The sequence below is a fragment of the Schistocerca piceifrons genome, chromosome 1 (assembly GCF_021461385.2).
Source record: "Schistocerca piceifrons isolate TAMUIC-IGC-003096 chromosome 1, iqSchPice1.1, whole genome shotgun sequence".
In the NCBI taxonomy this organism is placed as follows: Eukaryota; Metazoa; Arthropoda; class Insecta; order Orthoptera; family Acrididae; genus Schistocerca; species Schistocerca piceifrons.
In genome coordinates, this window is record NC_060138.1 from 170,543,203 (window position 1) to 170,568,537 (window position 25,335).

At 44.6% G+C, this 25,335-nt stretch overlaps 1 protein-coding gene across 1 annotated transcript in view; it reads right to left on the minus strand.

Annotated features, from left to right (window-relative positions):
• LOC124802618 (putative phospholipase B-like 2) overlaps nt 1–25,108 on the minus strand; it is a 129,410-nt gene extending 104,302 nt beyond the window's left edge. The window contains exon 1 of the mRNA XM_047263508.1: nt 24,808–25,108. Coding sequence (XP_047119464.1) covers nt 24,808–25,010 — 203 coding nt within the window. The 5' untranslated portion in view covers nt 25,011–25,108. The remainder of the gene's footprint in view (nt 1–24,807) is intronic.
• Nucleotides 25,109–25,335: the final 227 nt, after the last annotated feature.

A 25,335-nucleotide genomic window follows, 5' to 3' on the forward strand; every position in this document is an offset into this window, starting at 1 on the left:
CTGAAGTTTTTGGTCGTACTTCAAAATGGTTCAAATGGCTCTGAGCACTATGGGACTTAACTTCTAAGGTCATCAGTCCCCTAGAACTTAGAATTACTAAACCTAACTAACCTAAGGACATCACACACATCCATGCCCGAGGCAGGATTCGCAACTGCGACCGTAGCGGTCGCGCGGGTCCAGACTGTAGCGCCTGGAACCGCTCGGCCACCTCGGCCGGCTTTTGGTCGTACTGAACGATACGAGTCGGAAAAAAGAAAATTATCAGATTTGAACTAAGAAAACCACATTTGCATTTATGATCTCTGATAAACATAGCAAATGTTATTGTTAGTGACTGTTACGTTACTAACACCGTGAAACTTAAAATAGCATATGAGGCCGGATATGTACCTCTCTTGGTATTTGGTTGAAAAAAAAAAAAAAAAAAGAGAGATATAGTTCTTTACGAGTAAACAAATCATTCTAACGTTAAAATGTCTTTGGCACGATTTTTAAGTACACAATGAGCTGATAAATGACTAACGCCGACATGCGCAGAAACATTTACTTTCCAGTCCTTATATATGTATCAAACTGCGTCTACATAGGACCATTCCATTCAGGTGCTTACCTTTTATTGACAGTGGTGTATCAGCCTCGTACAACAAACAGTTTTCGTCTCACAGCAAGATTTTCAAGACAGTAAATTACCCATGAGTATTTGCAAATACCGCGGTCACCTTCGAGCCTGTACACTTCGTTTACGTATTCGCAAATACAAAGAAGCCAGAAGGTACAAGACAGTGTAACCGTAAAGGACACGTAGAAACACTAAGAATAAAATACCTGCATTCATTAGAGATGGACATAGCGAACAGAGCTGTGTTTTGCGAGACAATCGCTTTTAAAAGCCTAAACATTGCAACTGATTCAAATTCTTATTCTATAGAATAGAACACGCAAGCACAGCCATAGACAAGCCCAGAAAATGGAAAATAGCACACATACATCTACATCTACACTCCACAAAACCACCTTACGTCGTGCAATTGGTGTGGAGAAAACGGCTTTCGCTAAGTGTTTGTATGATTCTGATTTCCTCTGATTTTACCATTTCTGTCATTTCGCGTGATGTATGTGGCAGGACGTCATACTGCGTTGGCTAACTAACTCTTCCTGGAAAGTGCGTTCTCGTAATTGCATGTGTGACGCAAAACGCCTGTCTGTTGTTGAGTTTCAGTGAGTATCTGTGTGGAGCTCTCCCGCTTACTAAGCTAACCGATGACGTAACGTGCTTATCTTCTTTGTATCTTCTGTCTCCTCTATTAATAAAGGCCCAAACAATCATGCAACATTCAGGAATTTATCGAACAAAGGTTCTGCAAGTTGCTTCTTCCGTGTAAGTACATGTTACCGGATAATAGTATACAACTTGAGGGCTATAATAATCAATAGCTCGCCATTCTGGATGACAGGGTCGCAATGGTAAAACATCAAGCAAGGAATGGTTTTACCGTTCGCATGATGCCTGTCGGAAATTAATCATCATAAGATATCCTGGAGGCTATAATTTTCATATCATATCAGTGACACCCTCACCCCTATTGCGCGATAACACTAAACGGGCTGCCCTTCTTTGCACTCCTTCAGTCCTACCTGGTAAGGATCCCATACCGCGCAGCAATATTCCAGCAGAGGACGGACAAGTGTAAAGTAGGCTGTCTCTTTAGTGGGTTTGTCGCATCATCTAAGTGTTCTGCCAACAAAGCGCAGTCTGTTTCGCCTTCCCCACTATATTAGCTATGTGGTCTTCCCAATTTAAGTTGCTCGTAATTGTAATTCCTAGGTATTTAGTCGAATTTGTGCGATTTATCGTATACCCAAAATTTATCAGATTTCTTTTAGTACCCATGTGGATGACCTCGCACTTTTCTTTGTTTAGTGCCAACTGCCACTTTTCGCACCATACAGAAATTCTCTGTAGATCATTTTGTAATTGGAATTGATCGCCTGGTGATTTTACTAGACGGTAAATTACAGCGTCATCTGCAAACAATCTAACGGGACTGCACATATTACCACCTATATCATGTAAATCAGGAACAGCAGAGGGTCTATGACACTACCTTGCGGAACGCCAGATATCACATCTGTTCTATTCGATGATTCACCGTCTGTCATACGAACTGTGACCTTTGAGAGGAAATCACGAATCCAGTCACACAACTGAGACGATACTCCATATGCACGCAATCTGATTAATAGTCGCTTGTGAGGAATGGTATCTAAAGCCTTCTGGAAATCTAGGAATATGGAATCGATCTGAGATCCCTTGTCGACAGCACTCATTACTTCATGGGAATAAAGAGCTAGCTGTGTTGCACAAGAACGATATTTTCTGAATCAGTGTTGGTTATGTGTCAATAAGTCATTTTCTTCAAGGTTATTCATAATGTTCGAGTACAGTATATGCTCCAAAATCCTAATGCAAATTGAGGTCAGTGATATGAGTCCTTTATTCTATGGGTTACTCCTATTTCCTTTTTTTAATATTGGTGTGACCTGTGCTACTTTCCAGTCTTTAGGAACAGACCTTTCGTCAAGTGAGCGGTTGTATATGATTGCTAAGAAAGGCGCTATTGTGTCTGCATATTCTGAAAGGAACCTGATTGGTATATCATGTGGACCGGAAGCCTTGTCTTTCTCAACTGATTTTTTCATCTAGGACAGCGCGGGATGGCAGTTCATCGCTGAACATAATACGACGCCATTAATCAGCAGTCCATGCTTCCAGGTCACGGCACAACTCCACACGAAACCGTTTGTGTTGCGATGATGACACCCTGTGTGTGGGACGGTATTTTCCTAGTCCAGCTGCTGCTGGGTTGCAACCAATGGTACGGTATATGCAGAATGTAGCAGGCCTTCCCTTAGCTATCCCCGTATGGCAGGTGCAGGTGTGGAAGTTTTTCAGTGTGCTTATCATGGTGATCCTCCCTTGAGGTGGCCAGACATGATCAATCGGAACATTGACGACGGGTGTGCGTACCCTCACTCTCCGCATAGACCAATATTGAGCCACTGTCACACCGTAATGCTTCACAATCCGGATACTGCACAAATCAACCTGCAATGTGGCCCCTTTTTCACTAACGCTGTCTCATACCGGTAACTAGCCTCACCACTTCCCAACAGTGATCATTCAACGTGTGACGCTGTTCATGTCTCTTCTACACTGAAGAAACAAATAAACTGACACACCTACCTAATATCGTGTACGGCACCCAGAAGTGCCGCAACACCATGTGGCATGGACACGAATAATGCCTGAAGTAGTCCTGGAGGGAATCAACACCATTAATCCTGCAGGGCTGTCCATAACTCCATAAAGAACGAGGGGTCAGATCTCTCTTCTGAACGGCGTGTTGCAAGACACCCATATACATGCTCAATGCCGTTCATATCTGGGGAGTTTGGTGGCCAGCGGAAGTGTTTAAACTCAGAAGAGTGTTCCTGGAGCCACTCTGTAGCAATTCTGGACGTGTAGGGTGCCGCATCGTCTTGCTGGAATTGCCCAAATCCGTCGGAATGCACAATGGACATGAATGGTTTCAGGCGATCAGGCAAGACGCTTAGTACATATCACCTGTCAGTGTCGTATCTAGATGTATCAGGGGGCCCATATCACTCCCACTGCACACATCCCACACCACTAGAGAGCCTCCACCAGCTTGAACAGTCTCCTGCTGAATGCAGAGTCCACGAATTTATGAGGTTGCCTCCACACTCTTACACGTTCATCCGCTCGATACAATTTGAAACGAGACTCGTCCGACCAGACAGTTTGTTTCCAGTCATCAACAGTCCAGTGTCGGTGTTGGCAGGCCCAGGCGAGGCATAAAGCTTTGTTGTCAAGGGTACAGGAGTGTCCCTTCGGCTACAAATACCCATATCGATGATGTTTCGTTGAATGGTTCTCACGCTGATACTTGTCGATGGCCCATCATTGCAATCTGCAGCAATTTGCGGAAGCGTTGCACTTCTGTCACGCTGAACGATTCTCTTCAGTTGTCGTCGGTCTCGTTCTTGTAGGATCTTTTCCCGGCCGCAGCGATGTCTGAGATCTGACTTTTACCGGATTCCTGATATTCACTGTACACTCTTGAAATGGTCGTACGGGAAAATCCCCACTTCATCGCTACCTCGGAGATGCTGTGTCCCATCGCTCGTGCGCCGACTATTACACCACGTTCAGACACACTCAAATCTTGATAGCCTGCCATTGAAGCAGCAGCAACCGATCTAACAACTGTAACAGAAACTTGTCTTGTATAGGCGTTGCCAACCGCAGCGCCATATTCTAGTTGTTTACATATCTCTGTATTTAAATGCGCATGCCTGCACCAGTGTCTTTGGCGCTTCAGTGTATATTCCTCCCTCAGTCTCCCGCGATAATTTTTATCTCCACATTTCCCTCCAATCCTAAATTGGTGATCCTAGATGTCTCAGAATGTGTCCTATTAAACGATAGCTTCTTTTAGTCAGGTTGTGCGATACATTTCTGTCTTCTCCAATTCCATTCAATACCTCCTCACTAGTTATTCGATCTGAGCATATAATCTTCACCATTCTACTGTAGTAGCACATCTTAAAAGTTTCTCGTCTCTTCTTGTCTAAACTGTATATGCTCCACATTTCACCTTCGTGTAAAACTACATTCCAGAAGAATGCTTTCAGAAAACTTTATATTCTACGCTGATAAATCTTTTTTATGAAATTTATTTCCTACTATAGCCAATCTGCATTATATGGCGTCTACCGCGGCCATCTTTTCTTATTTTACTTCCCAAAATAGCAAAACTTATGTACAACGTATAATTTGTTATTCCCTGATATAATTGGCTCAGAGTCACCTGATTTAATTTGACTACATTTCATTACTCGTGTTTTACTTTTATTGATGTTTGTTTTGTAAGCTCTTTTCCAGGTACGACCCATTCCATTCAAGCCCGTTGCTGTCTGATAGAATTGTACTGTCATGATGAACAACAAAATGGCGGCTGCTTTCAACAGCTACTATAGTCACTTTCCGATAAGGTTGTTACTTTCGGAACTCCCTGTCGTTCGGCCCAGTTTTGTAATCAAACACTACACCGCTGTTCAAAGTCAATCCCCTTATCTAGCAAGAGGTGGAAAACATTAGTACGTCTACGTGTGTACAGAGTGGCAAGTAACCGCCTTGTAAAGTGGTTGCCAGGGTATGCTGTGATGGAAAATAAGTGTTAAGAAAAAAATCCATACTTTGCGCCGTTCCCAAGTTAATTAGCATTGAAGTTAACCAAGCAGGCCATTGCCCGCGCCAATTCGGGCGGCCAGCAAGAGACCGTGTCGGCAGGCGTTCTTCGTTTGGTTCCCTTAAACCGAACAAGAGAGCGATACAAAAGATAGAGACTTGTCTAAGTCAAAGGCCGTCTCGCGCGCTATCATCTAAGCTATGAGACTGACAGACACTAATTGTACGAGGGTGAGTCAAATGAAAACCTTCAATTTGTAATAACAAATCGAAATTTCGCGCCGTTATCCTGTAAGTTGGTAAGCGTGCTACAAACAACGTGCAGAATGGTCTGTAGGGGGCAGCATAGTGCAGACGTACACATACCGTCGCAGTATCAGAATAAAGACGGCAGCCCCACTTGCGACTTGCACCAGGGAAGAACAGCCGGCCGGTCGGAGTGGCCGTGCGGTTCTAGGCGCTACAGTCTGGAGCCGAGCGACCGCTACGGTCGCAGGTTCGAATCCTGCCTCGGGCATGGATGTGTGTGATGTCCTTAGGTTAGTTAGGTTTAGGTAGTTCTAAGTTCTAGGGGACTGATGACCTCAGAAGTTAAGTCGCATAGTGCTCAGAGCCATTTGAACCATTTTTGAAGAACAACGTTCTGTTATTCAGTTTTTGCGTAGTGATGGAATGAAACCTATTGAAATTCATCGACGAATGTAGGTTCGGTACGGTGATGCATGTTTGTCACAGCAGCAAGTCTACGAATGGAGTAGGAAGTTCGCAAATGGTGTGACTTCAGTGGAAGATGCTCCTCGTCCAAGTCAGGCATAACGATTTGTGACTTCACAGAACATTGCAACATTTGAAGCCATAGTGAAGGAAAGCCGCCGAGTGACACTGAATGACATTGCAGCATGTTTACAGATTAGTCACGGATCAGCACACCACATTGCGCATGATGTGCTCCAGTTTCACAAAGTGCCGCGGCAGCTGACTCCTGAAATGCGAGAACAACGTGTTGATGCTTGTGAAGAACTTCTTCGGCGCTTTGAACGAGAAGGTGATGGCTTCCTTGCAAGAATCGTTACTGGCGACGAAACCTGGGTTCACTTCCACCAACCGGAAACGAAGACAGCGAGCAACCCAGACCTTGCCCCAAGTGATTTCCATATGTATGTACCACTCAAAGACGCAATGGGAGGAAAGAAGTTCCGTTCTGATGAGGTACGCCACGCGGTGAATGGGTGGTTGTGCAGACTACCAAAAGAATTTTTTTCTAAAGGAATTTATGCACTTTGTAAGCGCTGGAGGACTTGCATTGAGCGTGGGGGAGATTATGTTGGAAAGTGATACAGCTTTGTGCCACTTCTGCACAATAAATAATATTTAAAAAAATATTTAAGGTTTTCATTTTATTCACCCTCCTATCTGGCGGGCCTCTTGAATTTGCGCGCGCAACGTCCTGATTGGCTGACTTCAAGGCTTATTAGTTCAGAAACGGCGCAACGTAACGAATTTTTTCTTAATTATTTCTCAGCGTAACGTACCCTATAACACCCTTACAAGCCTTTCAGACTTTCTCAGCACCCTGTATACGACAAAGAAACAAGGGTTCTGGATGCGAACATTAAGTGAGAGGAGTAGTGTTGGATACGCACAGGTCAGAGAACTACTACTGACAGTAGTAGCAGCAAGAGCGACTTCGGCAGATGACTCGACAAGCGTACCTGTTAATGGCAGCCGTCGCGGCTTGCATAACCTGGCGAGCTCTGCGCTCCGTTACACGCTGTCATCACCTAGCCTGAGTCGAACTACAGCTGTGTAAGAGCGCCGGCCAAAGGGCTTCATACTTTGTGCTCTCCATTTCGTGTTCAGACAAGAAAGGAAGTGACATAAAGAAGCAAAAGAAAATATTGTACGAGGCCGTGCCGAAAAATAATGCTTCTCAATTTTTACGTGAAAACTCTTGAAGCTTTTTAAATGAAACAAACGTTAACATTCTGTATGTTTATTCTTCATGTCTGTATCATTATTTCTCAACACAGTCACCCTGGCGACAAACATTTCTCCCACCCACAGACCAGTTTGTTGATGCTGTCAACTACAGAACATTTCTCTCTGTTGACAAGGCCACAACGCCGGCCGTTGTGGCCGAGTGGTTCCAGGCGCTTCAGTCTGGAACCGCGCGACCACTACGGTCGCAGGTTATAATCCTGCCACGGGCATGGATGTGTGTGATGTCCTTGGGTTAGGTTTAAGTAGTTCTAAGTTCTAGGGGACTGATGACCTCAGATGTTAAGTCCCATAGTACTCAGAGCCATTTGAACCATTTTGAGGGCCACAACCTCACCTCCGCTTGCATCACTTCATTACTAAGGGAAATTCTAGAAGATAGTCTTTGTCTGGAAACAAATGAAAATCGGATGGAGCCAAGCGGGTCTGTATGGTGGATAATCGACCAAAGTGAATCCAAGACGTCGGATTCTTACAGATGTCTCGTGTGTGGTTGGGATTGTAATGCTCAAGGAGAGCATACTCTGTGTTTGGACGAACTCTTCGAATTCGAAATTCGAGTACAGCTCACTGTTTCTCACGCACCGACGTAGTTACGTTACACATCGTCATGTTACACGCTACAATTCAGAGTCCTCTAGCAGCAGAGGTCTCTAAATATGTAAACATTAAGAATAAAGATGTAGAACGTTAATAACGCTTGTTTTATTTAAGCAGCGTTAAGAGTTCACGCAAATTATGAGGTTTTACTTTTCAGCTCGCCCTAATTAACTTAAGAAAGTACTTTTTTAGCCTAGTTTCTGAAACAAGCCTAAAAAAGTATTTCGTCTAGTTAATTCATTAAATTATGCAATGTGTCATTGAGAACCCACAGTTGCCTCAAACAAAAGAAAATACACTACTGGCCATTGATATTGCTACACCACGAAGATGACGTGCTACAGACGCGAAATTTAACTGACAGGAAGAAGATGCTGTGATATGCAAATCATTAGCTTTTCAGAGCATTCACACAAGGTTGGCGCAGGTGGCGACGCCATCAACGTGGTATGGAAATGAAATGAGCGTTTGGCGTCATTGGCCGGGAGGCCCCTCGCGGGGCAGGTCCGGCCGCCATATCGCAGGTCTTATTACATTCGGCGCCACATTGGGCGACCTGCACGCCGGATGGGGATGAAATGATGATGATCACAACACAACACCCAGTCCCTGAGCGGAGAAAATCTCCGACCCAGCCGGGAATCGAACCCGGGCCCAGAGGGCGGCAATCCGTCACGCTGACCACTCAGCTACTGGGGCGGACATCAACGTGGTGACATGAGGAAAGTTTCCAACCGATTTCTCATACACAAACAGCAATTGACCGGCGTTGCCTGGTGAAACGTTGTTATGATGCCTCGTGTAAGGAGGAGAAATGCGTACCATCACGTTTCCGACTTTGATAAAGGTCGGATTGGAGCCTATCGCGATTTCGGTTTATCGTAGCGCGACACTGCTGCTCGCGTTGGTCGAGATCCAACGACTGTTAGCAGAATATGGAATCGGTGGGTCCGGGAGAGTAATATGGAACGCCGTGCTGGATCCCAACGGCCTCGTATCACTAGCAGTCGAGATGACAGGCATCTAATCCGCACGGCTGTAACGGATCGTACAGCCACGTCTCGATCCCTGAGTCAACAGATGGGGACGTTTGCAAGACAACAATCATGTGCACGAACAGTTCGACGACGTTTGCAGCAGCATGGGCTAACAGCTCGGAGACCGTGGCTGCGGTTACCCTTGACGCTGCATCACAGACAGGAGCTCCCGCGATGGTGTACTCAATGACGAATCTGGGTGCACGAATGGCAAAAAGTCATTTTTTCGGATGAATCCAGGTTCTGTTTACAGTATCATTATGGTCGCATCCGTGTTTGGCGACATCGCCGTGAGCGCACATTGGAAGCGTGTATTCGCCATCGCCATACTGGCGTATCATTACATATCAAATGTGTTACGACACGTGGCTCTACCCTTCATTCGATCCCTGCGAAACCCTATATTTCAGCAGGATAACGCACGACTGCATGTTTCAGGTCCTGTACGGGCCTTTCTGGATACAGAAAATGTTCGACTGCTGCCTTCGCCAGCACATTCTCCAGATCTCTCACCAATTGAAAACGTCTGGTCAATGGTGGCCGAGCAACTGGCTCGTCACAATCCGCCAGTCACTACTCTTGATGAACTGTGGTACCGTGTTGAAGCTGCATGGGCAGCTGTACCTGTACACGCCATCCAAGCTCTGTTTGACTCAATGCCGAGGCGTATCAAGGCCGTTATTACAGCCAGAGATGGTTGTTCTGGGTACTGATTTCTCAGGACCTATGCACCCAAATTACGTGAAAATGTCATCACATGCCAGTTCTAATATAATATATTTGTCGAATGAATACTCGTTTATCATCTGCATTTCTTCTTGGTGTAGCAATTTTAATGGCCAGTAGTGTACTTTCCAAATTCGCTCCCACATCACTTCATTACAGCGGATGTTCCAGATTCCTGGAGAAGAACATGATGAACTGTTTCTCAGGTAGTGCTAGAAACGGCGAAAGTTCCTCTGTACGATTTCACAATTATACGAGGACCGTTCAGAAAGTAACCTCCGGTTGATTTAAAAAAATACACCAAGTTAAATAAAAATATTTTAATATATACACCTTACAACTACATCTTTGCACTATTTTTCTACATAGTCTCCATAGCGATTGAGGCACTTATCGTATCTCTTCACAAGCTTTGAAATTCCTTCTGCATAAAAATCACCCGCTTGTGCCTGGAGCCAGCCGGTGACCGCATCTTTGAGCTCTTCGTCGTCATCAAACCGCTGTGACCCGAGCCATTTCTTCAAATGCATGAAGAGGTGATAATCACTTGGTGCCAGGTCTGGGCTGTAAGGTGGATGGTTGATAACGTCCCACTTGAAGGACTCAAGAAGGGCCGTTGTTCTGCGAGCAGAGTGAGGACGGGCGTTATCGTGCAAAAAAACGATACCGGAAGTCAGCATACCACGGCGTTTGTTCTGTATAGCCCGTCGTAACTTTTTTATTGTTTCACAGTACACGTCTTGATTAATGGTCGTACCACGTTCCATGAATTCAACCAACAACACCCCTTTGGCATCCCAAAACACCGTTGCCATCAGTTTTCTGGCAGAAAAATCTTGCGAGGCTTTTCTTGGTTTGGTAGGCGAATTTGAGTGTGCCCACATCTTTGATTGTTCTTTTGTCTCAGGGTTCACGTACTTAATCCAGGTTTCGTCACCGGTCACGATTCTGTTTAACAATGGTTCTCCTTCGTCCTCATAACGTGACAGAAAGTCTAATGCAGAGGCCATTCTTTGAGTTTTGTGGTGGTCGGTAAGAATTTTGGGCACCCATCGTGCACAGAACTTACGGTAACCCAATCTTGCTGTCACTATCTCGTACAAGAGAGTCTTAGAAATCTGTGGAAAACCAGTAGACAACTCCGACATTGAGAAACGTCGATTTTCACGAACTTTTGCATCAACTGTCTGAACGAGTTCGTCAGTCACCAATGATGGACTACCACTCCTCTCTTCATCATGAACGTTTTCTCGTCCACTTTTAAATAAACTTACCCATTCACGGACAACTCCTTCACTCATAACTCTTGGTCCGTACACGGCACAAAGCTCACGATGAATAACTGGTGCAGAATATCCTTTGGCTGTAAAAAACCTTATGACAGCACGCACTTCACATTTGGCGGGGTTTTCTACTGCAGCACACATTTCAAACTGCCACAAAAACTAAACTAGCGCAGGTACGACGTTCACTCGACCACGGCTTGATGCCGATTGACCGGTTGAGTGCGTGAACGCACAGATGGCGTCGCTACTCCCCCCACAACCCGCTCTGTGACCAATCGGAGGTGACTTTCTGAACTGCCCTCGTAGTTTGATTTGAACATTGACAGGCTGATAGGTGAACTGATTCTACTTCATTTTCACTTATGGTTTACTAGTTCATTCCACTGGCATGTAATAACGCGCCTTGAGATGCTGTAGAAATCGACAAATTAAATACTGCGTTGTCCGCTTTTCCAGCTGAGTGGTCAGCGCGTCTGACACCCATGCAGAAGAATCGTGCCCAGTTCCCGATATATCCAGGAGTATTACATTGCTAGGAGGGCTGCACAGGGGTGCACTCAGTCTCGTGATGCCAGTTCAGAAACATGGCTCCGCATGGCAGTGGGTGACATGGTGATCGGTCGCTTGTCTTCAGGGTCTGATGGAGTTTAGTTTGTATAGAACATTACCCACCCCTGTAAGACAATGTAATTCACAATATCAGCAATGCGGCATCGTTTGCTTTGACACGCTGCTACGGATGGTATACCTTACATGTGAACTATGAGAGCACTCCTTGAGCAGAAACATAAGTTTTATTTTCAGTGTAAAGAAACATACATTATTACATACTTACTACGTGAAGTAACGCATTGCTTGCCGGCATTTACGTTGCCGCTCACACACGTGTCCAAATATGAAAGTATTTCTCCCAGCAGGACGTTAAATGTCGAGTTATCAGGAAGATAATCTGCATTTCTCTGTACTGTATGTGGTCTATTTTAAAATCTTGTCACCCTGCAGGAAATTGAGTAACAACTAGAAATTGCACCACTATTCCCGAAATCCATTACATGCAATCAGAACTTAGTAGCGAGTCCAGACAGCACACTCATTTCTAAGACTTAAAACTCAATGGCACTTATCGTACGTAATCCAGTGGAAAGAAGTAATTTACCATATTGCAGATGTTCATACGTTGAAATAGTACATATTATTCTTCTAAGAATTATTAGAGTATACTTTCATACTGGAGATCAGTTTTGGGAAGAGTTTGTATAAGCAATTCAATTTATTTTAGTACTTTGCTCCTGACTGACAAATTATCCGCAGAAAGAGGAAACGACTGCTAGATACCGATTTCGAGGAAGATCGGTTTGGTTTCCAGGGAAACGTAGATACACACAAAGCATTACGAAGCCTACGACTTATCTTAGAAGTTAGGTTGAAGACACACAAGCTCACGTTTATAGGATTTGTAGGTTTGTAAAAAGCTTTTGACAATATTCACTGGAGCACAGTTTCGGAATTTTAAAGTAATAAGGAACAAAATACAATAAGAGAAAGAAAGATTACCTACAATTTGTGCAGAAAGCATACGGCAGATTTAAAAGTCGCTAACGAGGAGATACTGAGTCAAACTGGAGAGGAAAGAAATTTAAGCTGAAAACTGACTTAATGAAGGGATCGGTTGATAGGACACGTCCTGAGGCATGAATGAATCATCAGTGTGTTAACGGAAGAATTGGAGCTACAAGGCTGACCAAGTATGCAAGTTCAAATGTATATAGGGTGCCATAGTTAAGTAGATTCCAGAATAATTGCACACCCACACCAGTGCAGAGAGCTGCGTCAAACCAGACTGCAGACTTCCTGATGGGAAGGTGTACGCTTCTGTCTTCTATAGCTTGTGAATGCCCTCCGCTGTTGTACGTATAGCTGAAATTTAGAGGGACAACTTACGTTTTTCGCTGCAGAATACTGATTTTTATGGGTTATCTTCAGTCATCTGTATCTTTCAGTCATGTTTTTCCGAGAGTTGAGTGACTTCTTTTTATAGTCAGTGTCTATATTTGAGTATCAAGGTGGCTCAGGTTGGAGTTCAGTTGTTTCTACTTCGCAAGCAAGTTCTATTTGTCGTGTAGTTTCCTTGGCACTGCCATTGTTTCTTGTAGTGTTCAACTTCATCTCTGATAGTCATACCCCTGACATCCATTTGGTGTATAATCTTAGAACATACTCTGAGCTCGAACATAATGAGGTATGTCTAACAAAACGACCTTCTCCGTACCAACAAGCATAGATTTCGAAAGCGTTGATCATGTGAAACCCAAGTTACACTTTTCTCACATGACATCCTGAAAGCCATGAATGAAGGCAGTCAGGTAGATGCAGTATTCTCGATTTGGTTGGTTGGTTTAAAGGCGAGAGAAGGTACCAAACCACGTGGTCATCGGTCCCTTATTCCTAATAAAAACGATGCCTCAAATGTGAGAATAAAACGGACGAAACATATAACACAAAACGATAAGAAAGGAAAAACGACAAAAACGAAGGGAAGGCAATGAACACTAAAAGGAACAAAAGAACACAAGAAAACAGAGAGACGCTAGAAACAGAAGAGAGTAAAACATGAAAGCAGATTACAGTGGCTGGCCAACCACGAGAATAAAAAGGGAAAGCCAGCGACTCTGCTACACATTAAAACCTCTACCCTTTAAGCACTAGGGTGGAGGACACAGAGGGACGAATGGACATGCGCTAAAACCTACATAGAAGTATAAAACCCACTCTCACGGATGAAACGTAGAACCAAAGCTGCTGTGGCAGCATTGTCGTCCAACACCGAAGGCAGGGTGCTGGGAAAGTTAAAAGTCTGCCGCAGAGCGGCTAAAAGTGGGCAGTCCAACAAGAGGTGGACGACTGTCATTTGGGACCCACAGCGACACTGAGGTGGGTCCTCGCGGGCCGGCAAGTGTGGCCAAGCGGTTCTAGGCGCTTCAGTCTGGAACCGCGCGACCGCTACGGTCGCAGGTTCGAATCCTGCCTCGGGCATGGATGTGTGTGATGCCCTTAGGTTAGTTAGGTTTAAGTAGTTCTAAGTCTAGGGGACTGATGACCTCAGATGTTAAGTCCCATAGTGCTCAGAGCAATTTGAACCATTTTGGATCCTCGCGACGGAGTAGGTAACCATGCGTCAGCCGCGTATGGCCAATGCGGAGCCGGCACAGGACAACTGATTCCCTGCGAGACGCCTGCGTGGAAGACTTCCACACATTCATAGTCTCCTTAATGACACGCAGTTTGTTGTGCGTGCTCTTATGCCATTCCGTCTCCCAAAGCCGGAAAACCCTGCGGTGTAAGACAGAACGCAGATCAGCTTCGGGGTTGCCTATCTCCAGAAGCGGTTTCCGCGTCGCCTGTTTGGCCAGCCTGTCGGCAAGTTCGTTGCCGGGGATTCGGACGTGTCCTGTGGTCCATACAAACACCACAGAACGGCGGGGCTGTTCCAGGGCATAGATGGACTTCTGAAAGGACGCTACCAGTGGGTGGGGAGGGTAGCACTGGTCGATAACTCGTAGGCTGCTCAATGAGTTAGTACACAGGAGAAATGACTCGCTAGGGCATGAGCGGATGTACTCAGGAGCACGAGAGATGGCCCCCAGCTCTGCAGTGAAAACACTGCAGCCAACTGGCAAGGAGTGCTGCTCAATATGTCCTCCATGAACAATTCTCGATTTCCGAAAAACATTTACTATGATTAGTTATGTAGATAATTGCGGCCCAATGTGCAAAGGCGGCTAAAAAGCGGTTTTCGCGGTTTGCTGTGTAAGTACAGTAACTTTTGAACCATTGGATAGAGGTAATAGATAACGATACCGCAAAAAGTTTGGACGTTGCGCGAGAATATAATCTTAGAAACATATGGTAAGAATTTCAACGATCTACTATGAATAGAAATTATAGAAGTAGCAATCTCTACAATTGGTACTTTTCGTACCCAAAAATCACGGTTTTTATGGATTTTCTCAGGAACCTCTCATGAAAAAATTGTGCTTGTACATATCGCCTAGACTATACCTAATACAATAGAATCATACGATTTGCTCAATTTGCCTGGGCTGGAGGAAATGTGTGATGTGTAAATCCTGTACTGTAGGATAGTATACAGTACGCCCGTTCTTCAGATCGCTACACAAGCGGTCGCGAGGTCAACGGCTATCCAAAACACATGACCCATTATTTCGGTGATCAATCCGAGGTATGATCCCCTAATAATCACACTTCATGGAATATAACTGGTACCACGCTCTCGCGTGCACGGACCAGTAGCCGACAGCATCGTTAGCGAACAATCTTGTACTGCAGATGCTACCTGATAAAGCTTTCATGTACACAGAGAATAGGAGAGGTCCTGTTATGCTTCCGTGGTGTATACTCGATACTCCTTCACTCTGTTGAACCTTCACCGTAGAGTAAACGTACTGAGTTCTGTTTGTAAAAAACAAGACTTCGAGCCAATCTTAAGTCAGTGAAGAAACCACAGTATCTCTCCAACGGAATAAGGGGAGGTTCTGAACTGACGGTCTTGTCCGATTTTTATAAAGGTCCTTATTACACACATCGAAAAGTTTTGCACCACCCTGGTTCCCAGAATTCGGGAAGATCGACGTTGGCTGTGGATATTGTATCACAGACACTGACTGTTCAGAAATGTCACTAAACCGCCCAAAGATGTAAACAACCATGCACGAACAGCGCCTATTAGACGGAGGGAGTCCGACAGCCTATCAGTTCCAGTCATTCCACCAGGAAGGAAGTACACGGCTCGTTTTGCCTGTAGTTCAACCGTGCCTAGACGGGCAATACCGTGATTCGATCGCATCCGCATTGTTACTTTGTGCCAGGAACGGCTCTCAACAAAGGAAGTGCCCTCCGCCACACACCGTTGGGTGGCTTGCGGAGTATAAATGTAGATGTAGCTGTAGACGTCTCGGAGTCAATCAAAGCGATGTTGTTCGGACATGGAGGAGATACAGAGAGACAGGAACTGTCGAAGACATGTCTCGCTTAGGTCGCCCAAGGGCTACTACTGCAGTGGATGACCGCTACCAACGGATTATGTCTCGGAGGAACCCTGACAGCAACTCCACCATGTTGAATAATGCTTTCCGTGCAGCCACAGGACGTCGTGTTACGACTCAAACTGTGCGCAATGGGCAGCATGATGCTTAACTTCAACCCCAACGTCCATGGCGAGGTCCATCTTTGCAACCACAGCACCACGCAGCGCGGTACAGATGGGCCCAACAACATCGCTCAGGATTGGCATCACTTTCTCTTCACCGCTGAGTGTCGCATATGCCTTCAACTACACAATCGTCTGAGACGTGTTTGGAGGCAACAACTCCCTGTCCAGCGAGTACAGCAAGATGGACGTTCCCTGCTGTTTTCGGGCGACATTATGTGGGGCCGACTTACGCCACTGGTGGTCATGGAAGGCGCCTTAGCGGCGGTACGATACGTGAATGCCATCCTCCAACCGATAGTGCAACCATATCGGCAGCATATTGGCGAGGCATTCATTCGTCTTCATGGACGACGATTCGCGCCCCCATCGTCCACATCTTATGAACGCCTTCCTTTAGGATAACGACATCGCTCGATTAGAGTGGCCAGCATGTTTTCCAGACATGAACCCTATCGAACGTACCTGGGATAGATTGAAAGTGCTGTTTATGGACGACGTGACGCACCAACCACTCTGACGGATCTACGCCGAATTGTCGTTGAGAAGTGGCACAATCTGGACCAACACTGCCTTGACGAACGTGTGGATAGTATGCCACGACGAACACAGGCCTGCATCAGTGCTACTGGGTATTAGGGGTACCGGTGTCTACAGCAATCTGGACCACCACCTCTGAAGGTCTCGCTGTGCCGCGCGGGATTAGCCGAGCGGTCTGGGGCGCTACAGTCATGGACTATGCGGCTGGTCCCGGCGGAGGTTCGAGTCCTCCCTCGGGCATGTGTGTGTGTGTGTGTGTGTGTGTGTGTGTGTGTGTGTGTGTGTGTGTGTGTGTTTGTCCTTAGGATAATTTAAGCTTAGGGACTGATGACCTTAGCAGTTAAGTCCCATAAGATTTCACACACATTTCAACATTTTTTTGATCTCGCTGTACGGTGGTATAATATGCAATGTATGTTTTCATGAGCAATAATAAGGGTGGAAATGATGTTTATGTTGCTCTCTATTCTAATTTTCTACACAGCTTCCGGAACTCTCGGAACCGAGGTGATGCAAAACTTTTTTTGATGTGTGTATTATGAAAAATTAAAGTGGATGGGGGAGACACTGAAGGGAAAGGATTGATACCAGCTACACCGGGACTATATGCAGAATCAGTGGCAACGAATGTGTGTGTGTGTGTGTGTGTGTGTGTGTGTGTGTGTGTGTGTGTGTGGGGGGGGGGGGGGGGGGGGGGGGACAGGGATCCGAACCCGGACTCTAGGCAGTTGCGTTAAGCAAAGCGCCACCCAGACACTGTTTATCGCAACTGCGCCGACAAACTCCGTACGCATTCATATAAATTCGCATCGATCGTCTAGGAAAATAAAACCTTGACTTTAACCACAAGCTGCCTTCAGGTGTGTGTACAGCACAATGGACCGTCTATAGCAGGAATGCGCAGACCGCGGCTCCCTTGCAGCCCTCCATTGTTCCGTCGCGCACCAGGAAAGGGCGGACTCTTGTAAAACTCCGTTCTTTTGTGAAAACACTGTTGTAAGTATATTTGTTCAATAAAATGCATATTACTGACAAATGGTGTGAACTAACGGCATTTTCTTGCTGTCTTTACGTATAGTGCGCGCAGAATAACGTGACTAGTAGATGCGCAACCGGCAGGGCACGCATGGGAAGGGCGAGCGGTTATGGGTAGGCGCTGTCGGGGAATGCTGAGCGCTGGATAGGACGTGCCGTTCTAAGCTTTCCCTCAGGTTGTTTGTAAATATTACGTGGTGCATCTCCTCGCCCACAGTTGCATGGTGACAATTCAAAAAGATCTACTGTCGCCTCTACTTTGGTCACTATCTAAAAAGAATTCCGCTGAAAATACAACAAATCATCGATTTATTTTCGCCTGACTTCTTAACCATTTGTAATTTTCAGAGAAGCGTCTTGAGTGGTGACTTGAGTAAAACCTACATTTAACTTGTTGCGATGTTAAAATTTTCTTCTTTTGCCAAAACGTAGAGGAGTTAACACAATGTCACCTCACTAACATGGTGTGCAGACGCAATTGTGAGAGAATTCTTAAGCCACTTTAAAAGTGAGGAACTCAGGAAAAATAAGGTCAATGGCCTATGAACAAGCACATCCTCAGTAGAAAAATAAACGTGTAATGTCTTCACTTTTGCTGTTGCGAGACCCACAGCATCTCACGTTTCACCAGTTATTGGCTCTGAGCACTATGGGACTTAACATCTGAGGTCATCAGTCTCCTAGAACTTAGAACTACTTAAACCTAACTAACCTAGGACATCACACACATCCATGCCCGAGGCAGGATTCGAACCTGCGACCATAGTAGTCGCGCGGTTCCGGACTGAAGCGCCTAGAACCGCTCTGCCACAGCGGCCGGCTTACCAGTTATTGATGGCTCTTAAAAATTACATTCTTTCATCGAAAAAGCTTGTACTAAATGGAATAACACAGTAGGTAATGTGTGTGCTACATTAGATCAATTTTCTCTAGATTGGTGGTAGATAGAGACCTCCACCCACGACCACAGAAAAATTAAAAAAAAATGGTTCAAATGGCTCTGAGCACTATGGGACTAAACTTCTGAGGTCATCTGTCCCCTAGACCTAAAACTACTTAAACCTGACTAACCTAAGGACATCACCCACATTCATGCCCGAGGCAGGATTCGAAGCTGCGACCGCAGCAGCAGCGCGGTTCCCGACTGAAGCGCCTAGAACCGCTCGGCCACCCTGGCCGGCGAAAAATTCAGTATGTTATCTAAAGCAACCTATTATGTAACATGAACCAAACGCAAAATAATAGTGACCCCTATTTTTCATTGCAAACTTTTTCGAAAATTGTGCAGTGTCTTACTTACATGCAAATATCACAATAACTACAGCCATTAACGAATTGATGGGCACGTCATCATGAAGCTGACATATATATCTATAAGTAAAGCAAAAAATGACTTTCTGTAAAATCGTTTGAGAAAGACTGCAGGGAGAGCACCGACAACCGGCCGAAAGCGGGTAAACGCTGTCTGCCCATCTTTCCGAACCAACGAGTGAAAATGCCCAGCTCTTCGGAAGAAAATTGGCCACTGCACACCGGCCACGTATGCTGTGCGGACTCATATTCATTGCGAGCCGCCTGCGGCTGGTCTAAAGGTTGTCAATGAAAGTCTAGAAAGAGGCAACTAATATCAGACAAGATTTTGTATGAAGTTTATAGACTATGAGAAAGCGTTTCACTCTGTCACAAGAAAATCTGTGCTAGCAGAGCTTGAGAACCGAGGATACAATCTGTTTACGTCAGTTTGCTGCATAATCTACATCTACGTGCATCTACACCTACATGGATACTCTGCGAATCAAATTCAAGTGACTGGCAGAGGGTTCATCAAACCACCTTCACAATTCTCTATTATTCCAATCTCGTATAGCGCGCGGAAAGAATGAATACCTATATATTTCGTACGAGCTCTGATTTCTCTTATTTTATCGTGGTGATCGTTCCTCCCTATGTAGGTCGGTGTCAACAAGATATTTTCGCATTCGGAGGAGAAAGTTGGTGATTGGAATTTCTTGAGAACATTCCGTCGCAATTAAAAACGCCTTTCTTTTAATGTTGTCCAGCCAAAATCCTGTATCTTTTCTGTGACTCTCTCCCATATTTCGTGATAATACAAAACGTACTACCTTTCTTTGAACTTTTTCGATGTACTCCGTCAGTCCTATCTGGTAATGATCCCACACCGCGCACCAGTATTCTAAAAGAGGACGGACAAGCGTTGTGTAGGTAGTCTCCTTAGTAGGTCTGTTACATTTTCTAAGTGTCCTGCCAATAAAACGCAGTCTTTGGTTAGCCTTCCCCACAACATTTTCTATGTGTGCCTTCCAATTTAAGTTGTTCGCAATTGTAATACCTAGGTATTTAGTTGAATTCACGTCTTTTAGATTAGACTGATTTATCGTGTAACCGAAGTTTAACGAGTTCCGTTTAGCACTCATGTGGATGACCTCACACTTTTCGTTATTTAGGGTTAACTGATAATTTTCGCACCATTCAGATATTTCTTCTAAATCGTTTTGATCTTCTGATAACTTTATTAGTCGATAAACCATAGCGTCATCTGCAAACAACCGAAGACGGCTGCTCAGGTTGTCTCCCAAATCGTTTATATAGACAAGGAACAGCAAAGGGCGTATAACGCTACCTTGGGGAACGCCAGAACTCACTTCTGTTTCACTCTATGACCTTCCGTCAATTACTACGAACTGTAACCTCTGACAGGAAATCACAAATCCATTCACGTAACTGAGACGATATTCCATAAGCACGCAATTTCACTACGAGCCGCTTGTGTGGTACAGTGTCAAAAGCCTTCCGAAAATCCATAAATACGGAATCTGTCTGAAATCCCCTGTCAATAGCACTCAACACTTCATGTGAATCAAGAGCTAGTTCTGTTTCACACGAACGGTGTTTTCTAAACCCATGTTGACTGTGTGTCAATAGACCGTTTTCTTCGAGGTAATTCATAATGTTCGAGCACAATATATGTTCTAAAATCCTGCTGCATATCGACATTAACGATATGGGCCTGTAATTTAGTGGATTACTCGTATTACCTTTCTTGAATACTGATGTGACCTGTGCAGCTTTCCTGTCTTTGGGTACGGATCTTTCGTCGAGCGAACGCTTGTATATGATTGTTAAGTATGGAGCTAATGCATCAGCATACTCTGAAAGGAACCTAATTGGTATACAGTCTGGACTAGAAGACTTGCTTTTATTAAGTCATTTAAGTTGCTTCCCTACTCCGAGGATATTTACTTCTACGTTACTCATGTTAGCAGCTGTTCTCGATTTGAATTCTGGAACATTTACTTCGTCTTCTTTTGTGAAGGCATTTCGGAAGGCTGTGTGTTAATAACACTGCTTTGGCAGCACTGTCTTCGATAGTATCTCCATTGCAATTGCGCAGAGAAGATATTGGGGGTTGGGTTGGGTTGTTTGGGGGAAGAGACCAAACAAAGAGATCATCGGTCTCATCGGATTAGGGAAGAATGGGGAAGGAAGGCAGCTATGCCCTTTCAAAGGAACCATCCCAGAATTTGCCTGGAGCAATTTAGGGAAATCACGGAAAATCTAAATCAGGATGGCTGGACGCGGCGGAATTCAACCGTCGTCCTCCCGAATGCGAGTCCAGTGTGCTACCATTGCGCCACCTCGCATTGGCATTGATTGTTTCTTGCCGCTAACATACTTCACATACGACCAGAATCTCTGAATTTTCTGCCAGGTTTCGAGACATAGCTCCGTTGTGGAAACTGTTATAGGCATCTCGCATTGAAGTCCGCGCTAAATTTCGAGCTTCTGTAGAAGATCGCAAATCTTGGCATGTTTGTTTCGTTCTCTCTGCAACAGCGTTCTAACCCGTTTTGTGTAGCAAGGAGGATCGTCGTTTGTTAATTTATTTGGTATACATCTCTCAATTGCTGCCAATACTATTTCTTTGAATTTAAGCCACATCCGGTCTACACTTTTATTAATTTGGAATAATATGTACAACAAGGCGGCAGTTTCCAGTGACTACATCCAGAGAATGAAAAATGATGAGTTGAGAAAAGAGTCAGGCAAAGGAAATGTATTTTACCAAAACAATTTCCTGCAGTCTTGGAAAAGGTCTACAAAGGTCTTAAACTGGTATGAAAGAAGAACCTTCATAAATTGAGGTTATCTAAACAACTTTCGATGTTTACTTTGCATGCAGTCGAACTTCAGGAAGAAATGAACAGGAAAAGTGTGACACTAAGCCGAAAATTAATTAAAATTACATGGCAACAGAGGCTCAACTATGAACACATGTGGCGTCACTGTTGGCCATGTACAATCAATATGCTAATAGGGGAATAGTAAAGATTAACGATGAAATTAACAAAAAGTCGATGAATTTGTGTACTCTGGTCAAAGTAAAAAATACGTGGATGTACAATTAAAGAAATAGGGTACAAATGATCTGAAGATAGTTTGAGAAACAAACTATATTCGAAAGTAAATACTCAAATTGTCTTAAATGGAAAGTCTTCAACGACCAGTATATACCACCACTACTAACAAACGTGAAATATGGATGTTAAATGCACAAACATTTCAAAAGTTGATGGCTGCCCGACAAGTACGGAATGGAAATATGCATTTTGGGCATAACCAGAAGGCACACAATCAAATGGATAAGAGGAAAGACAGGAGTCGAAGGCGAGACAGTGACCGACACTGAACTGAAATGGAGACTGTGTTGCATTCCTCGTGATAAGACAATTTCTAGAGGATGAACTAAAGAAACAGGCTAGAAATCTTCCATGCAGAAATCGAAAGATCATAATACAGATAAACCTAGAAACATCTATATCCGCAACAGCTGATAAATGGCTGGTGACAAGCATCACTGTCATTATCAAACTGCACTGGCGTTATCAAATCTCAATGTTTCTATTTTTATGTAATTCCTACAGCAAACCGCTAATGCTGTTTATTTGGTGATGATATAAATGAAGCTCATGAAACAAAGTTTTAATGTTGCTAGAAAATGGTAAATAATAACTTCTTGTTACGAGAAATACAGAAACGATTGATGCACAGCTGTATGTGGCGGAAAATAGTGGGCATTAAGATAGGGTAACACTTGCCCAGATTCTTCTGCATTACTGAAAGGAAAAGGGAATACTTATAAATATATATCACAGCGGTGGACAAAAATACGGAAACGCCAAAAAGACAACGCTTTGCCATGCCCAATACGGAGTAGGAAAATTGTTGGCACTCAAAATAGTTTCCAGTCGTCTCGGATTGGATAAATAAAGAATCTGTATGGTTCAAATGGCTCTGAGCACAATGGGACTTAACTTCTAAGGTCATCAGTCGCCTAGAACTTAGAACTACTTAAACCTAACCTAAGGGCATCACACACATCCATGCCCGAGGCAGGATTCGAACCTACGACCGTATCGGTCGCGCGATTCCAGACTGTAGCGCCTAGAACCGCTCGGCCACTCCGGCCGGCAATCTGTATGGGTTCCAAAAGAAACTTAAACCATTCTACCTACAAAATAGTGGCAAGTTCAGATAACGATTGTGAAGGTGGATAGCGATCAAGCACCCTCTTCTCCAAACTAGGCAACAGAGGCTCAACTATGTTCACATGTGGCGTCACTGTTGGCCATGGGTGTTGTCGTGGTCTTCAGTCCTGAGACTGGTTTGATGCAGCTCTCCATGCTACTCTATCCTGTGCAAGCTTCATCTCCCAGTACCTACTGCAACCTACATCCTTCTGAATCTGCTTAGTGTATTCATCTCTTGGTCTTCCTCTACGATTTTTACCCTCCACGCTACCCTCCAACACTAATGGGAGATGCGACAGTTAATCCTCGTGCTCACAAAACGAGTCCTCGACGATGCGAGATGTGTGAAAAGGGCCCTTGTCATGCAACACATCACTGGGAAACAAACATTGTACCATGGGAATGAACCAGATCAGTCAAATTGCTCACATAATCCTTGGCAGTAATGCTGCATTGCAGAGTAACCATGAGGCCATGGAAAACATGCCGCCTAAATCATCACTGAACCCTGCCATGCTTCATCTTTGTGCGTAAACGTAATCAGAAGGTGAGAACTATTGGAAACAAGACACGTCCTATCAAATTACTTTTCTCCACTGCTCCATAGTCCTGGTTTATGGCTTCGGAACCACGTTTTCCAGCTACAGGTATTTTCATTACTGATGAGTAGTTTTGAAATTACAGCTCGTCCTGCAGTTCCCTGCTTATGAGCTCCTTTCGTCTTGTTTTGGTGCTGACAGAGTTCGAGAGTGCGACATTCAGTTCCGCACTGACTTTTGCAGCTGTCTTCCTCTTTTATTTGTCGCCGCAATCCTCTTCAACGACCGTCCGTCACGATCACACTACACACACATTTCCGCGTTGTGACTTGGCGGATGTATATATATATATTTTTTTCATTTTCCCTGTATGCCGTATAAATCTTCCATACGGTGCGTCTTGAAACACCAAACACTTCGGCTTAATTCACTCGGCTCCGACATAACGCACTCATAACTACACGAAACGCGTCCTGACCATGACCGACACTTAACTTATTGAGAACATTGCAAAGTTGCAGTTTATGGTCAAATACAACAGCGCAACCTGCAAACTCGACTAGCATCTGCGTTCATGTTCAGGCATGTAGCTCCAGCGGTGTTACCATATTTTCGCCCAAATCCTGTATATTGAAGATTGCTCCGGTCACTCACGATAAAATTTAATGACGTTACAGACAGCAAAAGTCCGAATAAACGAACAAACTTTGCGAAGCAGCAAATATAATCCTGTTGGAATGTTGAATTCTTCGGCAGTCTTTGCTAAGTTATGTTATTACTACGCACTTCATTGGCGTCACAAATACTGAACGATTGATTATCTTAGGTAAATAAATCTGACAGGGCCCTAAAACCAGGAAACTTGTTGGGAAGGTAAGTACAACATACAGAAAACAAATCTGCAGTAAAAATATTTCACAGTACTCTGTGTTATCAAAGTATCTATGAGGTACAAGAATGATCAATTGATGTTAGATTGCAAACAGCAGACTTACCCTGTCTTGTTGATAGTGTTGTCATAGGTTGCTCTGAGTGTGTAATGCCTGGGAGGTGAACTATCCCGTTGCACGTGACCACTGCTGTCATGGTAATGCAACACTACCTTGTTCTCAGATTGGGGATCCCATGTCGCATACACCACAACTGGGTCCGCTCTCACTGAAATTACGACAGTCGCGAACAGTAGAAAAAGCCACATCTTCGGTACGACCTTCCTCCAACTGCAGCAGCGTAGCTAATGACAGCAGCCGGTGTCCCATACACCCTTTACCGGCTTCACGGTTAGTGGCTGAACCACGAATCCTGCGCATGCGCACGACGTAGAAAATCGTGAGATGGCAGCACTGTTCTCCAGTGCCTGATTCGTCAACACGGAGTCTCATGCGTCTACGCTTTGCTAGATCTATTTAAAGGCAATTCTAAGTGCCTGTCAAGGAACGAAACTTTCCACTATGCGTTTTAGATTGCTTCGCAAAGATCTTTAAGGGTACGGAACATTACCGTCAAGGTTCTTTGGGAAGAAA